Raw genomic sequence first — 18,553 nt, forward strand, 5'->3', positions numbered from 1 at the left:
AGTCTCCTCTCCCGTTTCTTGTACCTATTCCAAAACGCCCAGTTGCCTTTTCACTCGTATGTTTGGTCCCTACTTCGGCGTTAAAGTCTCCCATGATTACTGAGACTTGTATTTTCTTTTTTCTCCTGCACCCGGTAGCAGCGACGGGCCAAATTTGTGGCTTTACCGTGTAGCAGCGACGGTCCAAATTTGTGGCTTTACCGTGTAGCAGCGACGGGCCAAATTTGTGCCATGATTTAACCCCCCAAAAATAGATAATACACAAAATGATCACAAATGCTTTGATGTATATTATGAAATGGTTTGTGTGAGTGATGATTTTTTTCTCATTTTTCTCGCTTAGAGGGACCATTAAGAAACATGATCCCCGCTGCTACCCGGTGTGTTCCTTCCACATCCTCATAAAACTTTCCTATTTCATCGTCTCTGTAAGTTGACGTTGGTGCATATGCTGGAGGTGTTTCAGTTTGTATCCTTGGTTCAGCTTGATAAAGGATTCCAGTCACTCTTTCGTTGGTACTGGAGAGTTTTTTACATTTTTTGCAAGTTATTTCATCATCAAGAATCCAACTCCACGCGTCTTCATATCCAACGACCTTCGTGGTGCAAGATACGCTCTGAATGCCTCGCCCGTCCTCCTCACCTCATCGAAGCTTTACCAATGCGCCTCGCTCAAAATAAACCCATTAATATGCATCCTACCCTTCTTTCCGCCTACCTGAACTTACTGATATCACCCTTATTAAAGCCCTTCATCCACTTACTCGTATAAACCATTAATATGCGTCGTACCCTCCTTTCTCACCATCAGAACAATACTAGCGCCCTCATCAAAGCCCTTCATCCCGTTTCAACCCCTTCCCTACTACCTGACCCTACTGATATGACCCTTATTAAAGCCCTTCATCCACTTACTCGTATAAACCATAACTATGCGTCCTACCCTCCTTTCTCACCCTCAGAACAGTATTAGCGCCCTCATCAAAGCCCTTCATCCCGTTTCAACCCCTTCCCTACTACCTGACCCTACTGATATGACCCTTATTAAAGCCCTTCATCCACTTACTCGTATAAACCATAACTATGCGTCCTACCCTCCTTTCTCACCCTCAGAACAGTACTAGCGCCCTTATCAAAGCCCTTCATCCCGTTTCAACCCCTTCCCTACTACCTGACCCTTCTGATATCACCCTTATTAAAGCCCTTCGCCCAATTCTGAATCCATTACTATGCATCCCATCCCCTTCCTTACCACCAGAACAATATTGATATCGCTTCATCCCCATTTAACTTGCCAGCTGCATGCCTCTATCCCTCCCGCGGCCCCGCTGTACTCGACTTTCTACTCTGGCTCATCCCTATACTGTCCAAATCCGTTATGCAAGAGTTAATCGGCATCTTCATTCTTTCATCCCTTTCACTAGTAAACTTTGGAACAGCCTTCTTTTGTATGTATTTCCTCCTGCCTACGACTTGACCTCTTTTAAAAGGGAATTGTCAAGACACCTCGCCACTCTGTGTGTGTGTGTGTGTGTGTGTGTGTGTGTGTGTGTGTGTGTGTGTGTGTGTGTGTGTGTGTGTGTGTGTGTGTGTGTGAGTGTGTTTGCCCTTGAGATGCATCGTTCTCTGTAAAAGAAAAAAAAAAAAAATAAGCCCTGCGTACCTGTCTACCTCACCTGCAAACCTCCCCCGTCACACCTGTCCACCTGAATTACACCCCTTTGGACACTTACCTTGTTGGAGAAGATGTCAGCCAGGGAGGCGATAACTAAGCCGTTGAGAGGCACTCCGATGAAGGCGTAGAGGATGCAGGTGATTTTTCCCCACGCGGTCTTGGGTGCCATGTGCCCGAACCCTGGGGAGGAAGGGGGTAGGTGGAGATTAGGTGTTATTGGGGGACTGGGGAGTTTTGGGGAGAGATTGCCGGAGAATTTAATGTTGGTTACGGTGATAGTGGTGGGGAGGAGGAAGAGGAGGAGGAGGAGGAGGAGGAGGAAGGAGATAACTGACAGCGAGCTCCTCCCCTTTATCCCCACCACTATCTATTCCTCCTACTCCCTTCCCCCCCTCTTCTCCTCCTCCTCCTCCTCTTCCTCCTCTTCCTCCTCATCTTCCTCTTCCCTCGACCTTAGCAACAAGTCATCCTGAACCTATACTTTTTCCCCTCCCTTCCCCTCCCTTCTTCCCCCGCCCTTCCCTCCCTTCCCCTCCCTTCTTCCCCGCCCTTCCCTCCCTTCCCCTCCCTTCTTCCCCGCCCTTCCCTCCCCCCTCCCTTCTTCCCCGCCCATCCCTACCTTCTTCCCCGCTTCCCCTGCCCTTCCCTACCTTCTTCCCGCTTCCTCCTTCCTCCATTCTTCCCCCTCTCTCTCTCTCTCTCTCTCTCTCTCTCTCTCTCTCTCTGCTTTTTTCCTCCCTTTTTCCTTCCACTCCCTTCTCTTCCCTCCCTTCCTGTTTTCCTTCCTCCTTCCTCAAAGAGAATCAAGAGGACCCCAAGAGGAAGTACAGAACAAGAAGCGAAATCAAGAGGAAAATATTAAGGAACAAACAAAAACGAGATGAACAAACAAAACAAGAGAAGAGGAAATCAAGAGGAAAATCAAGTTGAAAGTCAAGAGGAAGTCAAGAGGAAATCAAGAGTAAAATAAAGAGGAATAAAAGGAAATCGAGTGTATCTTGAAAACGATAACCGAAAGAAAAACTAAGAGGAAATTTAAGAGTACTGAAATGAGAAATCAAGAGGAACAAAAAAAAAGAGAAAGCAAGAGGAGGAAAATCAAGAGGAAAACCAAAACAAGAGGAAAACTAAAAAGTGATATAACAAGAAAACAATAACAAAAAGCAAACCAGAAACAAAACCAAGAGGAACATCAAGAGGAAACAACATTAAGATAAGACCAAGAGGAAAATCAATAGGAAATTCAAGAGGAAACAAACGAATCAAGAGGAAAATCAATAAGAAAATCAAGACGAAACAAACGAACCAAGAGGAAACAAACGAACCAAGAGGAAAATCAATAAGAAAATTAAGAGGAAACAAACGAATCAAGAGGAAACAAACGAACCAAGAGGAAACAAACGAACCAAGAGGAAAATCAATAAGAAAATTAAGAGGAAACAAACGAATCAAGAGGAAACAAACGAACCAAGAGGAAAATCAATAAGAAATTCAAGAGGAAACAAACGAATCAAGAGGAAAATCAATTAAAAAATCAAGAGAAAGCAAACGAATCAAGAGGAAAATCAATAAGAAAATCAAGAGGAAACAAACGAATCAAAAGGAAAAAAAAGGACCCCCACACAAAGTAAACAAATTCAAGAGGACAACCAAGAGGCAAATCAATAAGAAAATCAAGAGGAAACAAACGAATCAAGAGGAAAATCAAGAGGAAAAAAAACAAGAAAACCAAAAAAAAAAAAGGACCCCCCAAAAATAAACAAATTCAAGAGGGCAACCAAGATGACTCCCCTTCCCCCTCCACCCCCCCCAGCACCCACCTATAGTCGTGATGACGGTGAAGGTGAAGAAGAAGGAGTTCCAGAGAGACCACTTAAGGGGCTCGTCCTCTCGGAAGGTCATATAATCATGCCCACACTGGTGCCCGATCTGATCCACTATCCCCTCCACATTCTTTCGCGTGGTGTTGTCGTCCAGGCTCTCCACCACCCCTGGAATTAAAAGGAAGAGGATGAAATGGGAAGGGGAAGGAGAAGAGGAAGGGAAAAGGAAGGGACGTGGAGTGATTATTTTTTTTTTTTTTGGCCATCATTGTGGAGTGAATTGGGGAGGAGGAGGAGGAAGAGGGGGATTAAGGGAGATGAAAGGGAGGGACATGGAGGTAAGCTAGGGAGGAAGAGGAAGAGGACGAGTAGTGGGGAGGATTGGGGATGAGCCTGGGGGGAAGAGAAAGAGGAAGGGGGGAGGAAGAGGAAAGAGGAAGAAAAACAGCAATGGGGAGGACTAGGAGTGAGCTGGGGAGGAAGAGGAAGAGGAAGAGGAAGAGGAAGAGTAGTGGGGAGGATGGGGGATGAGCTTGGGGGGAAGAGAAAGAAGAAGAGGAAGGGGGGAGGAAGAGGGAAGGGGAAGAAAAACAGCAATGGGGAGGACTAGGAGTGAGCTGGGGAGGAAGAGGAAGAGGAAGAGTAATGGGGAGGATAGGGGCTGAGCTGGGGGGGAAGAGAAAGAAGAAGAGGAAGGGGGGAGGAAGAGGGAAGGGGAAGAAAAACAGCAATGGGGAGGACTAGATGTGAACTGGGGAGGAAGAGGAAGAGGAAGGGGAAGAGGAAAGCAGTGGGGAGGATGGGGGTTGAGCCTGGGGGGAAGAGAAAGAGGAAGGGGGGAGGAAGAGGAAAGAGGAAGAAAAACAGCAATGGGGAAGACTAGATGTGAGCTGGGGAGAAAGAGGAAGAGGAAGAGGAAGAGTAAAGCAGTGGGGAGGATGGGGGATGAGCTTGGGGGGAAGAGAAAGAAGAAGAGGAAGGGGGGAGGAAGATGGAAGAGGAAGAAAAACAGCAATGGGGAGGACTAGGAGTGAGCTGGGGAGGAAGAGGAAGAGGAAGAGGAAGGGACGTGAGGGATGAACTGGAGAGGAAGAGGAAGATATCAAGAGGAAAAAAAAGAGAACCATTGAAGTAACCAAGAGGAAAATTAAGATGAAAGCCACCACTGCAGTAGGAAGGACGGGGGTGACCTAAGGAGTAAGAGTAAGAGGAAGAGGAAGAGGTGTATTTTTCATAAAGTGAGTGCAGTATAATTAGAGAGAGAGAGAGAGAGAGAGCGCAGGCAGTGGATAAAAAAAAAATTGTAATTCTCTCTCTCTCTCTCTCTCTCTCTCTCTCTCAATCATAAAAATAAATTAGTAATGATAGTAACAATCATCATCATCATCATCATCATCATCATCATCATAATAATAATAATAATAATAATAATAATAATAATAATAATAATAATAATAATAATAATAATAATAATAATAATAATAATAATAATAAAGAGAGAATTAATAAATTACTTTTCACCTGTCTATGCTCCCCCTCCTCCTCTCCCATTGACCTTGAGAGAAGAGAAGAAAAAGGAGGAAGAGGAAGAGAAGAAAAAGGAGGAAGAGGAAGAGGAGGAGGAGGAGGAAGAGGAGATTTAAAGAGAGGTTAGGAAGAGGGGAAGTTCTTATGCTTCTCATCCTCTTCTTCCTCCTCCTTCACCTCCTCCTCCTCCTCCTCCTCCTTCTTGTCCTCCTCCTCCTCCTCCTCCTCCTCCTCTGCTGCCATGTAATTACCAAGACGTAAAAAATGTGCGTGTGTACGTTTGTGTGCACGTGTGTGTGTGTGTGTGTGTGTGTGTGTGTGAAAATTGGACATACATGGATTTTTCCATCTCTCTCTCTCTCTCTCTCTCTCTCTCTCTCTCTCTCTCTCTCTCTCTCTCTCTCTCTCTGTCAGGTGCATTCAGCATTGAGAGAGAGAGAGAGAGAGAGAGAGAGAGAGAGAGAGAGAGAGAGAGAGAGAGAGAGAATAACAGGATTCCGTATTCAGCGAGACCGCAAACACACACACACACACACACACACACATACACACACACACACACACACACATACACACACACACACGCACAAATTACTTTCCTAATAAAGAAAATGAGAGAGAGAGAGAGAGAGAGAGAGAGAGAGAGAGAGAGAGACGAGGTAAATGGAAGTTTCCCTGTTCCTCTTCCTCTTCCTCCTCCTCCTCCTCCTCCTCCCATTCTTATTCTCTTCCTCCTCCTCCTCCTTCATCATCCTTGAGAGGAGTGAAAGCAGGAAAATAAAAAGGAAGAGAAGGAGGAGGAGGAGGAGGAGAAGGAGGAGGAGGAGGAGGAGGAGGAGGTTTCATAAGAGGATAGGAAAAAGGAAGTTCTTATGCTTCTCTCCTATTTTTTTCTGCTCCTCCTCCTCGTCCACCTTTCTCTCTCTCTCTCTCTCTCTCTGTTCCAATTATAGTCATCATTGTTATTCGCGTTAGCTCCAGAAATAGTAACCATTCATACAAGATGCGTGAGAAGCCTCTGCAGGTCTTACAGGAGAAATCGGATCTTGGGAAATATAATAGTAAAGAATAGAATAGTTTACCCGTTGAGGAGACAGAGTAACGGAGCTTAGGGCCGCTTTCAGTCACTTTGTTTGTTTTGTTCGTTACCAATGGCGGCGGTCGCGCGCTATAGCTTTTCCACGTAAAACTGGCCGATGGGGTAGTGGCGGCTGCGGGGTTAGCCTAGCCCCGCACCTTACCACACACTCTCAACACCTCTCGCTTCCTCTGCAGCCGCCACTACCCCATAGGCCAGTTTCACGTGGAAAACTATAGCGTCGATCTCCGCCATTGGTACGATCAAAACAAACAAGGTGACTGTGAAAGCGGCCCTTAGTAATATAACGGAGTGGTTGCTTCCCGGACCAAGATCGCGGTTATATTCCATAAAGCAATGCTAACCGTTGATACGTCATGCACGCCAGGGATGGGCAGGACCTGCTGGCACAAACAGTGTTGCCGGTGTGCTGGACTTTCCACCAACACGAGGCTGGGGCGGTAATCGGGTACTCATACCTGTCAAGCTACTGTGGTGTCTTGGCATAAGATTTTGCGTTAGAGACCATCAGTTTGTGTGTAAAACGGTAATTAAACCATAAGAAAACTATAGTTTTTGTCATTCAATATTTATTTGTTTCAAAACAAATGCAGAATGAAAACACAATGTAAACACATGACAGTCTGAACACCACATAATGAAAAACAGTATTGTTGACAAAGGTTCTTGTAAACAGTACTGTTTTTCATTATGTGGTGTTCACTGTGTCATGTGTTTACATTGTGTACAACAGTACAACGAAGAGCGTCAGTGAGGTGCAGTGAACCTACTGCAGCTCACTGATGCTCTTTGTTGTACTCGGCAGTACAAGACCAAGCTTTCTCTACCATATTAAAAAAAAAAAAACATCGCAAGCGGAGAAAAAACGTAAAAATTTCAACTTACGCCGTAAGACTTGAAAATCACCGAAATTATGCAAGACTTACGCAATAAACTAAGATTTGACAGGTATGGGCACTGAAGCGAAGGCCAGGCAGCTTTGACGCAACCACCAATCCCTCTGACGCTTTCCTGGCTTTCCATGCATTTTTGGTGGGCTTTTCTATACGCCTTCCTAGTGAGTCTACACTTACTCGATGTTCAATTTAACTTTCTTCTATAATTGAGTTTTCTTTCCTTCTCCGCGTCACTATTTCTAAATTCTCAGCCATGTGATTCACGTCAGCGGGGTAACCTTGGAATTGGGTCCTTAAGTAAAGCCATGCAGGCCAGGTAGCTCTGACGCAACCACCGACCGCTTCCAACACCTTAATGACTGGCATAGGGTGGGGCTCACAGAGTTATATATAACTCTGTGGTGGGGCTCCCTCTAGGGACTCTGGTATTGAAACACACAAAGCACCGTAAGTCTGTAAAAAGTTATCACTATGCTCGGGTTCATAGCGAGGAACGTCCACCGGGAAGTGAAGATCTCTTTGCATAACTCGTCGGCAAGACTTCGCCTGGAATACGCACTGTAGTTCTCTGGCCCCTAATTACATACAGGAGATTGAAGTACTTAATAAGAGACTGCAGTGACGCGCCATGAAAATAATAGCATCATTAAGGACACAATCGCATGAAAAATAAAGCAAGCAACATATTAATCTCTTTATGTAGGAAAAGACGACTACGGGGAATCTGACACAGGTCTTCAAGTGGCTGAACAAGTTTATTATCGCCGATCACTCATTTTTTTTTTTTTTAGCTCCACACTAACACAAGAACTAGAAAAATACCGCTCCATCAATTTAAGCGAAGTAATGGTAGTTGGTAGCTTTTTTTTTCCTTGAGCAGTCATTCGCCACTGGAACAACCTTCCTGCATTTGCATCTAGTGCGAAAACGATCAACTCCTTTAATAACAGCACTGATCGTCACATCGTTGCTGAGGAGCGAAGTTAACGTCCCAGCCCGTGCGGTCAGTGTGTGCTTTGATCTGCACCGCACACACTGATTGCACCACCGACGCGGCCAGACGCGTAAGGAACTGACATGCTGCTGGTTGCCAACTGGCCGGGCTACAACCTCATCTTCTGGGAATAAGAAACTTGCCAGCCTTGTTCTCTCTCTCTCTCTCTCTCTCTCTCTCTCTCTCTCTCTCTCTCTCTCTCACACACACACACACACACACACACACACCGCTCCGATAGCTCAGGCGGTTTTAAAGCCCTGCACTGCCAGACTTCGCGGAGTGGTAGGCCGCGCTCAGGCCTTTTTTTTTCTGAGTAGGAGTGGTTACTGTCCCCCCTTGAGCAACGGGGATGGGTGGTGGTGTGTTGTCCTTGCAGTAGACAGAGATCAGCTTATAAGCCTTGCTCTAATCGGTAGGGTCACACACACACACACTCACACACACCTACCCCCACGCACACACCCTCCCCACCCCGCCCATCCTACAGCCCCCTTCACACCCACCTCTGACGTTGAGTTTGAGTTGCACCATGTCCTTCCTCTCCTCGGCCTCCTTCCATCGCTCCAGCTCCAGGAACATGACGGCCCCGGACATCAGGAAAGCAACGTAGATCCCGAGTACCACCATCCATTGCTTGAAGCTGATCATGGCGGGGAGGAGAGGGAGAGGGAGGTAGGGGGAAGCAACGAGGGAGGTGGGGGAAGAGGGGGTGAGTTAAGATGTAGATGGTTGAAATTCTAAAAATGATGGGAACGACGTGGGTAGGGAAGGGGAGGGGGAGGATAGGTGGGGAGATAATGGGGGGGAAGAGGGGGTGAGTTAGGATGAAGATGGTTGAAAATCTAAAAATGATGGGGAGGACTTGGGAAGGGAAGGGAAGGGGAGGATAGGTGGGGTGATATTGGTGGGGGGGAGGGGAAGAGAATGATTTGGGTGAAGATGGTTAGCTGGGAGAGATGTTTGATGTTGTAAAAGTGATGGGGAGGAAAAGGGGAGGGGGTAGGGGTGGGGAAGGAGATTGGTTAGGGGATAAGTGGGAGATAAGAAAGTGTAATTTGAGGTAGAAATGGGCAATGAGGAAATGGGGACGTGGGGAGAAAGTGGGGAGGAGAGGGATGGGGATGGCTGGGGACGGAAGGTAGGGGGAGGGGGCGGGGGAAGGAAGTGGGGAAGCTAGGGTGGGTGAAAGGGGAAATGGGGAGAGAAAGGGTGATTTGAGGTAAGAATTAACAATGTTCTAAGTATGAGGGGGATTAGCTGGGGAGGATGTGGGGAAGAAAGGGGGAGGGAGACGGATAGGTAGGGAGAGAAATGGGAGGGGATGGGGAAGAGGGGGTGAATTGGGGTGAGGAAGAAAAGGGATATAGTTTCGGTTGTAAAAATGGGGATCAGATGGGGAAGAAAGGGGAATGTTGGGGAGGAAAGGCAGAGATGAGTAAGTTGGGGAAGGGGGAAGGGAAGGGTTAGGGTGGAGAGGGATGAAAAGTGGTATAAAATGATGGGGAGGGCTTGGGGAAGAGAGGGGATTGATGGGGAGGAAAGGGGGAGGATGGGGAGGAGATGGGGACGGTTAATTGGTGGGGAGGTGAGGTTGTTGTTGTTGTTGTTGTTGTTGTTGTTGTTGTTGTTGTTGCACCTCTTCTTCTTCTTCTTCTTCCCTTCTCCTTGTCTTCTCTTCCTTTTTTCTACTTTCTCTTCTAGCTAATCGTCTCTCTCTCTCTCTCTCTCTCTCTCTCTCTCTCTCTCTCTCTCTCTCTCTGCAGAAATAAAGCACCCTCTCCTCTGATTGGCTTAAAACTCTTATGACGTCACGAAGGAGCTCTCTGATTGGCTGATTGGCTGTGCTTGATGACGTCACTAGGAGGGCGGAAGCTGATTGGTTGAGGCGTTTGTCGCTTGTCCTGAAAGGGAAATACAAAAAAAATATATAGTTATTTTTGTTATTGGTATTGTTCTTATTATTGTTTTTAGTTATTATTGTTAATGTGATTGCTGTTGTTTTGTTACCTTTAGAGAGAGAGAGAGAGAGAGAGAGAGAGAGAGAGAGACACGAGAGACGAGAGAAACCGGTATTGTACCGGTAAGAAAATGAAGCAAAGAACGGACTGAGTAAAAAGCAGTAATAATAATAATAATAATAATAATAATAATAATAATAATAATAATAATAATAATAATAATAATAATAATAATACATCAGAACATAGGATAACTGCAAGAGGCCGGGTGACCTACACAGGGCAGCTCCAGACTCCCCCCCACTACTCACGATGGTTGAGGTGTAGTTTCAGGGATTACAGGTAGAGGCTTGATCCTCGCTTACCTTCAGTACCCTGCCTCCTTGCTGCACCCACACCTCACTGCCACCTGTCATCCTCGTCCATGTAGTTATCCAATCTACTCTTAAAGCAAGATCTATTTGTGTCTGTCTGCCTGTGTGAATCTCTCTCTCTCTCTCTCTCTCTCTCTCTCTCTCTCTCTCTCTCTCTCTCTCTCTCTCTCTCTCTCTCTCTCTCTCTCTCTCCGTCATTATGTTACAAGCAAGTTTTTCTTCTTTTCCTACTCCTGCTCTTCTCCCTCCTCTTCCTCCCCTCCTCCTCCTCCTCCTCCTCCACTCTGTTCCCTTCCCTTTCTCCTCCTCCTCCTCCTCCCCCACTCTGTTCCCTTCCCTTTCTCCTCCTCCTCCCTCCTCCTCCTCCTCCTCCTCCTCCTCTTCAACTCTCATCATATTTCCAAGAAACATAATTTTTCCATGTTTCCCCCTCTTCCTTCTCCTACCAGAGAGGAGGAGGGAGGAAGAGATGGAGGGTGGGGGCAGGATGTAAGCAGCGGAAATTAAGAAGTAAGAAGAGCCGGCAGACCCATGCATGGCAGCTCCCGTGAACCTACCTCCACCTAACCATGAATCCACTTGACCTTTGCATGGATCTGTTGTGTTGGCCTTCACCTCATGATTGCCAAGCCTGTGCCACTCATCCACCGCCCTACTGGTGAACCAATTCTTGCCTACGCCTTCGTTCAATCTGAATTCATCCAACTCTTTTGTTTCTTTTTTAGGAGCAGCGAGTGGCGGGCTTTTTTTTATTATTGTTTTCTTTTTTTGTGTGCCCTTGAGCTGCCTCCTTTGTTGTAAAAAAAAACAAAAAAAAACTTAAATCCATAATTAAAAGAACATGAAAAAGAATAAAAAAAGAATAAGGAGAGAGAGAGAGAGAGAGAGAGAGAGAGAGAGAGAGAGAGAGAGAGAGAGAGAGAAGAGGAGGAGGAGGAGGAGGAAACATGGAAACATGGAATGACAGGCAACAGGAAGCCTATTGGCTCATTCAAAGCCCATTGGCCTATTGGTGGAGGAGGAGGAGGAGGAGGAGAAGAGGGAGGTAACAGAGGGGAAGATGAGGAGGTGAAAGATTTTTTTTTTTTTTTTTTTTTGCTATCAGCCGATCGTAGCTATTAGGCCAGGGAGGAGGAGGAGGAGGAGGAGGAGGAAGTGAACAGAGGGAAAGAGGAGAAAGATGAAAAAGAGGAAGAGGAGGAGCAGGAAGGGAAGGAGGAGCGAACAAAATCAAGAGGTTAATTAAGAGAGGGGGAGGAGGAAAGGGGAGGAAAGAGGAGAGGGAGGAGTGGAGGAAAGAGGAGAGAGGGGAGAGGGGAGGAAAGATATGAGAGGGAGGGGTATAATAAGTGGAGAAGGGGGGGGGGGAGAGGCACCGCCCAGCCTACTTTTGGGAGTGTGTGTGTGTGTGTGTGTGCGTGTGTGAGTTTGTACCCGACAATTCTGGTTTCGCTTTTTTTTTCTTTTACCTGTTAGGTCTACCCCCCCCTCTCTCTCTCTCTCTCTCTCTCTCTCTCTCTCTCTCTCTCTCTCTCTCTCTCTCTCTCTCTCTCTCTCTCTCTCCGTTACACTTTCTCTCTTCTCCCCCTCTCCCCCTTCTCCTTCCCCTTCTTCATTTTTCCTTCTTTTTTTTCCTTTTTTTTCTCTCTTTAGTCTCTTACATTTATTTTCCCTCTCCTCTTTTTCCTCCTCCTCCTCCTCCTCCCACTTCGAAACCTTTACTTGATGATGGTGATGATGATGATGATGAGGAGGAGGAGGAGAAGGAGGACGAGGGCATGCTAAGTGCACCCCTCCCCTCCCCCTCTCCCCCCCAAACACTACACTTCTTGTTCCTGCTAACCCTGGGCACGTTTTGTATGGGGGCGGCGGGGGATGGGGGGGGGGGGGGAACTGGTGTGTGTGTGTGTGTGTGTGTGTGTGTGTGTGTGTGTGTGTATTTGGGTGAAGGTAACTTTTTTTTCTATTGCCGAGAGAACATTTCGGGGTATACACACACACACACACACATTAGTCAAGGGTTTCTTAATAACGGTTTCAGGGGCCGTGTTCCCCTGTTTTTCGCAAGTAAAACTTTAACAAAGAGTCGGACAAGGATGTTATTTTGGCAGTGGATGTTTGAGACCCCGACCTAATGGACAAAAATATGATTTGGTGTCACATGTGGATAATGAAGCACTTATAAGAGTAAATTTAGGATAAACTTGGCTAAAAGTTAAATGCACTGTGAGCGAGGCTAGCCCTGCCCCGCTCATCTTCTCGTGACGTCGATGTGACGTTTAGCTCTGACGTATGAGTAATCATCCAACCAACAATTATGTCTTACTGCTTCACACACACACACACACACACACACACACACACACACACACCGTAGCAATATGTAATGTACTGTAAATATGGATGTTCCTTACATGGACTATCAGTTGGGGAGAAACAGTTTTACTCGAAGGAAATTACTTATCCTTTACATGGAAAATGTGACTATTGGTAGTACATGCTGCATGTATGTAAGCGAGCAGTAGTTTCTGGTTTCATCCCTCGTTGGTTCACCAACCTCCCCCATACCCAACCTTTCCTTCCTCACACAATCATCCCCACCCAACTACCCAACAGCAGCTTTGTCGTTGGCGGGGCTAGCCTCGCTCACAGTGCCTTTAACTTTTAGCCAAGTTTATCCTAAATTTACTCTTATAAGTGCTTCATTATCCACATGTGACAACAAATCATATTTTTGTCCATTAGGTCGGGGTCTCAAACATCCACTGCCAAAATAACATCCTTGTCCGAAGCTTTGTTAAAATCTTATTTGCGAAAAACAGGGGAACACGGCCCCTGAAACCGTTAGTAGTAGAGGTTGTTGTGTAATATTTTCCATGGGTAGTTTTAGTTTTATGATAAGACTTTAATAGCAGAAGTTGTTGTGTTGGTATTTCCACGGGTAGTGTTACGAGCCTAGTGTTAGTTTGACGAAGCCTTGGTAGTACGATAGAGGTTGTTGTGTAAGTACGAGTATTTCCATGGAGAGTGCCATGAGAGTGGTAATAGATTGACAAGGCTTTGGTAGTGGCGATTGTTGTGTTAGTATTTCCATGAGTAGTGTTACGAGCCTGGTGATAGTTTGACAAGGCTTTGGTGGTAGAGGTTGTTGTGTTAGTATTGCCATGGGTAGTGTTATGAGCCTGGTGATAGTTTGACAAGGCTTTGGTGGTAGAGGTTGTTGTATTAGTATTTCCATGGGTAGTGTTACGAGCCTGGTGATAGTTTGACAAGGCTTTGGTGGTGGAGATTGTTGTGTTAGTATTTCCATGGGTAGTGTTACGAGCCCAGTGATAGTTTGACAAGGCTTTGGTGGTAGAGGTTGTTGTGTTAGTATTTCCATGGGTAGTGTTACGAGCCCAGTGATAGTTTGACAAGGCTTTGGTAGTAGAGGTTGTTGTGTTAGTATTGCCATGGGTAGTGTTATGAGCCCAGTGATAGTTTGACAAGGCTTTGATAGTAGAAGATTGGGTTACTATTTTCATGGGTAGTGTTATGAGCCCAGTGATAGATTGACAAGACTTTCATAGTAGAAGTTGTTGTATTAGTATTTCCACGGGTAGTTTTATAATCCCAGTGATAGTTTGACAAGGCTTCTGCACCATGGACGTGAAAACTAACTCGTGAGAACCCAACTCATCAACTTTGTGACCTTTGTAAATAGTTGTTGTGGGCGCCGAAAACGTCTGAGAATATTCGTGAATGGAGGAAGGAGGATAAGAAGGATTAGGAGGAGGAAAAGAGAAGGCCCACAACGACTTGATACATCGCCTGTTACTGAAAGAATAATACAGGAAAACAGACTGGTTATTAAGAAGGATCAGGAGGAGAAAATCCCAACTCCCAAATGATGTAATACTTCTGAAACTACAACAATAAAGGGAAGAAGATGAAGATAAGAATTCACATGAATAACAAAGAAGGAAGATGGACAGTATAATGAGGTTAGGTTAAGGGAAGGAGGAGGAGGAGGAGGAGGAGGAGGAAAGACAAACTCCCAAACAATGTGGTATTACTAAAGAAACAAGGACGAAAGGATGAACAGTATATAAGAAGCAACAAGAGAAGGATAAAAGACAAATTAAACAGGGAAAGGAGTAGGTCATTATAAGAAGCTAAAAGAGGAAGAGGAAAGACTGCATTAACACGGTGAAAATATCCCATGATGAACACCACTGAGTGCCGGGGATCGAACCCGGGCCTTCTATGGTTTGCTGCCCTGACTTCTACTCAGAAGGCGCGGGTTCGATCCCCAGCACTGAGTGGTGTTCATTATGGGGCTGCAGTCACATTTCATACACCAAAATAGGAAGCGAGTCACAACTCCTAACAGGATTCCAGTCAGCCAGTCTACGTAGGGAGGAAAGCTGGGTTCGCGTTCAGACACGAGTCGAATCGAGTCATGTTAAGGCTCGACCTAGCACTGTCCTCGTAATTCGTGGGCCAAGGCAGGACAAGGAAGGACGACACCAACTTTATCCCAACTAAGAAGAGATGCCATTTAGGGTCCTTGCACCCCACTGCATTCATCCTGGTCAGGACAGTGGTTCTTCTGCCCTACCAATACGCTGCCTCTTGTGCGGATTGCACAGCTGCTCTTGTGGCAGCAGCAAATAATAACCCTGTAAAATGCCCCCCTTGTAGTACCTGTCGTTCATGACGGGCTTGAGTTATTAATTGAAAAAGCTCCTCTGAAATGAATGTGCTCAAGAAATCCAAATTTAATTTGTTTACAATTTCTTTTGATATACGTACGTCTTTAAAGAGAAAAAAATCACACATTAATATTTCCCAGGGTTTTGTACTTTCTTGCATAATGCAACTGTGTTTCCTCTGCAAAACTTCGCATTCGTTTTCACTTAATTTTTGTACTAACACGGGATCGCAGAATTGTAGGAGATATGACAGTATAACTGTAGAAGTTACGCCGGAGGCACCGCTGTGTGTAGGAGATAAGGAGATACACTGGGTACTCAGTGTTTGTGTGGGAAATGTGCTGGATACATGTTCTTGTGTAGGAAATATGACGGACTATGTGTAAGAAATGTGTCAGTGCTCCAGTTTTTGTGGATGTGTAGGAGATATGACTACCTACGCCCCAGAGGAAAGACGAACTCCAAAACAAGGAAGGGAGAAGAGAAGGACAGTTCAAGAAACGCAACAAGAGATGGAAAAACAAACTCCAACAACAACGTGATTGGTTTCCAAATGTCGAGAAAGATGTCACTTCATGTAAGATTCATCACGTGGTCACACTGCTACACGGCCAGCCTCATCCATCAATACCCTCCTGAGAAAAACATCCCAGTTGTTGACTCCACAAGGCTAACCCGCTGACGTGAATTCCATGGCTGACAACTAGCGGGAAATAGTAACGCGGGGCGAGATTTAGACCCTGACGCGGATGCATGGAAGAAACCACGACGAGAAGAGGAAAGCTAAATAACTCGCGAGGAAGGTGTAAAGAAAAGCCTGCCGGAAATAAATTCAAAGGTATAAACCCAAACATTTTTCATTTTTAGGTTCTGCCTGTAGCGCCGTATACACCGCGCGCGCTGATTGGTCCTAATTTCTCCTTATGCCGAACCATAAGAGACTTGGGAAATATGCCGCCGGCACGCTCTCTTGAGGGGCCTCGTGGACGGCTCCAGCCCATTAGTGGCACAAACGAAATTCATTTATGGTGGCTGCCGTGATATATGACTATGGTGTTGGCTTTTTTTACAGGCAGACGACTTACGCGGAAGTGCTGTGTAGGTTTATGAGGAAAGAGGAGGAGGACAACAACGATAATAACGACCAGAAGAAAGCTAATTGAATTATCGAGTTATGTGTGGACTCACGAGGAAGGCGTGTGGAAAAAGCCTGCCAGAAATGAATTAACAGCTACAAACCCGAGTATAGTGTTAGCTCGTTACAGGCAGATTCACGGCGGTGCTTTGTGTGTTTATGAAGGAAGAGGGGAGGACAGCATTACTCTCGGCGTCTTTACACTTGCGGTTCCTCGCCATGAACACGAGTATGGCCAGGGAGTCAAAAACGGTCGGTTTCCTCTCTGGGACCCTTATTAGCTATATAGTATAATAATAATAATAATAATAATAATAATAATAATAATAATAATAATAATAATAATGATAATAATAATAATAATAACATACTGAATACGAATAATCCTAAATACGATATTCAAATGTGTTCGAATTTGAATAGCGCGATCGAATACTCCGTTCGTGAGCCGGGCCGCGGCCTGGAAGCTGGGCGGCGCGTGGCAGCCCACCCGGGCACAGGGCGGCGCCAACCGTGCGGCCCGGCCCGCCTGTGCCCCGCCGTCCAAACAGGAGAGAAACGTGTAACAATGAACCAAAACTACCAGGTCCCGTCACCGACACATGAAGGTTTTCAAGCCAGTGGCAGGTGGCATTAACAGTCTGGCGGCGCCGTGAAGACGTGTTTCGTGTCACTCCAGTGTTCTAACGACGGTGGTCAGGATTTTACTCAGTGACTTGAACCATCCAATTCTGAAGGATTTTACCCTCGGTTAAAAAATCATGATTCAAATCAAGTTTTTTTTTATTGGGAAACTTATAAATATCTTTTTCCGTCGAACTGAATCTATAGCTACATAAAGTAGGAAAGTAATTCCATTCATAAGAATACAGTACCTCACGCACTTTCCATGAAAATGCTTGTATTCTGTGCCTGTGTGGTGGATGTGCTGCCGCAGAGATATTACGGCCAATTAGTTACCTTTCCCAGAAGGTTTCTGTGGAAAAGTTTTTTTTTATCTGATTACTTCTGGGAGTAATTTTGTGATTATTAAAGTAAAAAATCACATAGTTGATTTAGATTTTAAAGAATTTAATTATTTATATTAAATCTATTTTTCATCTTTTTAAATGATCACTTTTTCAACTCTAATTTTAGAAACACGTAGAAACTTACGTCACGCCTACCTGTCCGTCTGTCTGTCTGTCTGCCTGTGCCCAGCTGTCCCATCCCTGCATACTAGTTATCACTCCGTGCCTCCGCCTGTCTGTCTCAGAGGCACATGTTTGAATAGAAATATCATACAAAGATTGATATTCCAAAGAGAGAGAGAGAGAGAGAGAGAGAGAGAGAGAGAGAGAGAGAGAGAGAGAGAGAGAGAGAGTTAGGAAATGCCTGCTATAGAATGGTCCCCCAACTATAGAATGGATATCAAGATGTTAGAATATGTACAGAGGATGACAAAGATGATTGAGGAGGTGAGAAACTTGCCTTATGAAGATAGGCTGAAGCATTTAAATCTACACTCTCTAGAAAGGCGAAGGTTGCGAGGAGACTTGATCGAAGTCTATAAATGGATGAAGGGCTTTAATAAAGGGGATGTCAATAAGGTTTTGGTAGTAAAAGAGCCAGGTAGGACGCGTAGCAATGGTTTTAAGTTAGACAAATTCGGATTCAACAAAGACACAGGCAAGAATTGGTTCACCAATAGAGTGCTGGACGAATGGAACAGGCTTGGGAGCCATGTTGTGGGTGCCAATACCATAGATACATTCAAGAAGAGGTTAGATAAAGCCATGGACGGTGAGGTAAGGTGGGGTTGAGTGTACAGGAGCTGCCTTGTATAGGCCAACCGGGCTCTTGCAGACTCCTTACGTTCTTATGTTCTTATGTTATTCTGTTTTAGTTTCCTTAGAATTTAAAGTTTCCTTTTTCCTGCTCTCTCTCTCTCTCTCTCTCTCTCTCTCTCTCTCTCTCTCTCTCTCTCTCTCTGACTGGCTGTGTGTGTGTGTGTGTGTGTGTGTGTGTGTGTGTGTGTCCAGTGTACACATGACATTCTTAATGCCATGTGTACACATCTCTGCGTCTACTCTGGCCTTCACGTACGTACATGAATATATCTGTCTGTCAGTCTGTCTGTCTCTGTTAAATCCTCTCTCTCTCTCTCTCTCTCTCTCTCTCTCTCTCTCTCTCTCTCTCTCTCTCTCTCTCTCTCTCTCTCTCTCCATTATAAAAGTTTACAAAATATGGTAAGATGTATGCATTCCTAATACAACACACACACACACACACACACACACACAGGTTGGCACGCCCGGCCCATAACCAAGAGGTCCCAGGTTCGATTCCCGGGTGGAGTGGATATGGATGGGGGCAGTGTCTATACTCCCATGCCC

General features: G+C 45.5%; 1 protein-coding gene across 2 annotated transcripts in view; it reads right to left on the reverse strand.

The window, feature by feature from the left end:
* Positions 1-18,553, reverse strand: part of LOC127006181 (uncharacterized) — a 30,975-nt gene that overhangs the window by 11,010 nt on the left and 1,412 nt on the right. Inside the window, exons 2-4 of one of the 2 annotated variants that reach the window (XM_050875733.1) lie at positions 8,521-9,918; positions 3,496-3,666; positions 1,734-1,855 (exon numbers count right to left, since the gene is read on the reverse strand). In XM_050875733.1, the coding sequence (XP_050731690.1) occupies positions 1,734-1,855; positions 3,496-3,666; positions 8,521-8,665 (438 nt within the window). In that variant the 5' untranslated portion in view covers positions 8,666-9,918. Of the gene's footprint in view, positions 1-1,733; positions 1,856-3,495; positions 3,667-7,050; positions 8,107-8,520; positions 9,919-18,553 lie in introns of those variants that run through there. The other variant, XM_050875734.1, reaches the window with a different exon arrangement.

The sequence above is a fragment of the Eriocheir sinensis genome, chromosome 32 (genome assembly GCF_024679095.1).
Source record: "Eriocheir sinensis breed Jianghai 21 chromosome 32, ASM2467909v1, whole genome shotgun sequence".
NCBI lineage: Eukaryota > Metazoa > Arthropoda > Malacostraca > Decapoda > Varunidae > Eriocheir > Eriocheir sinensis.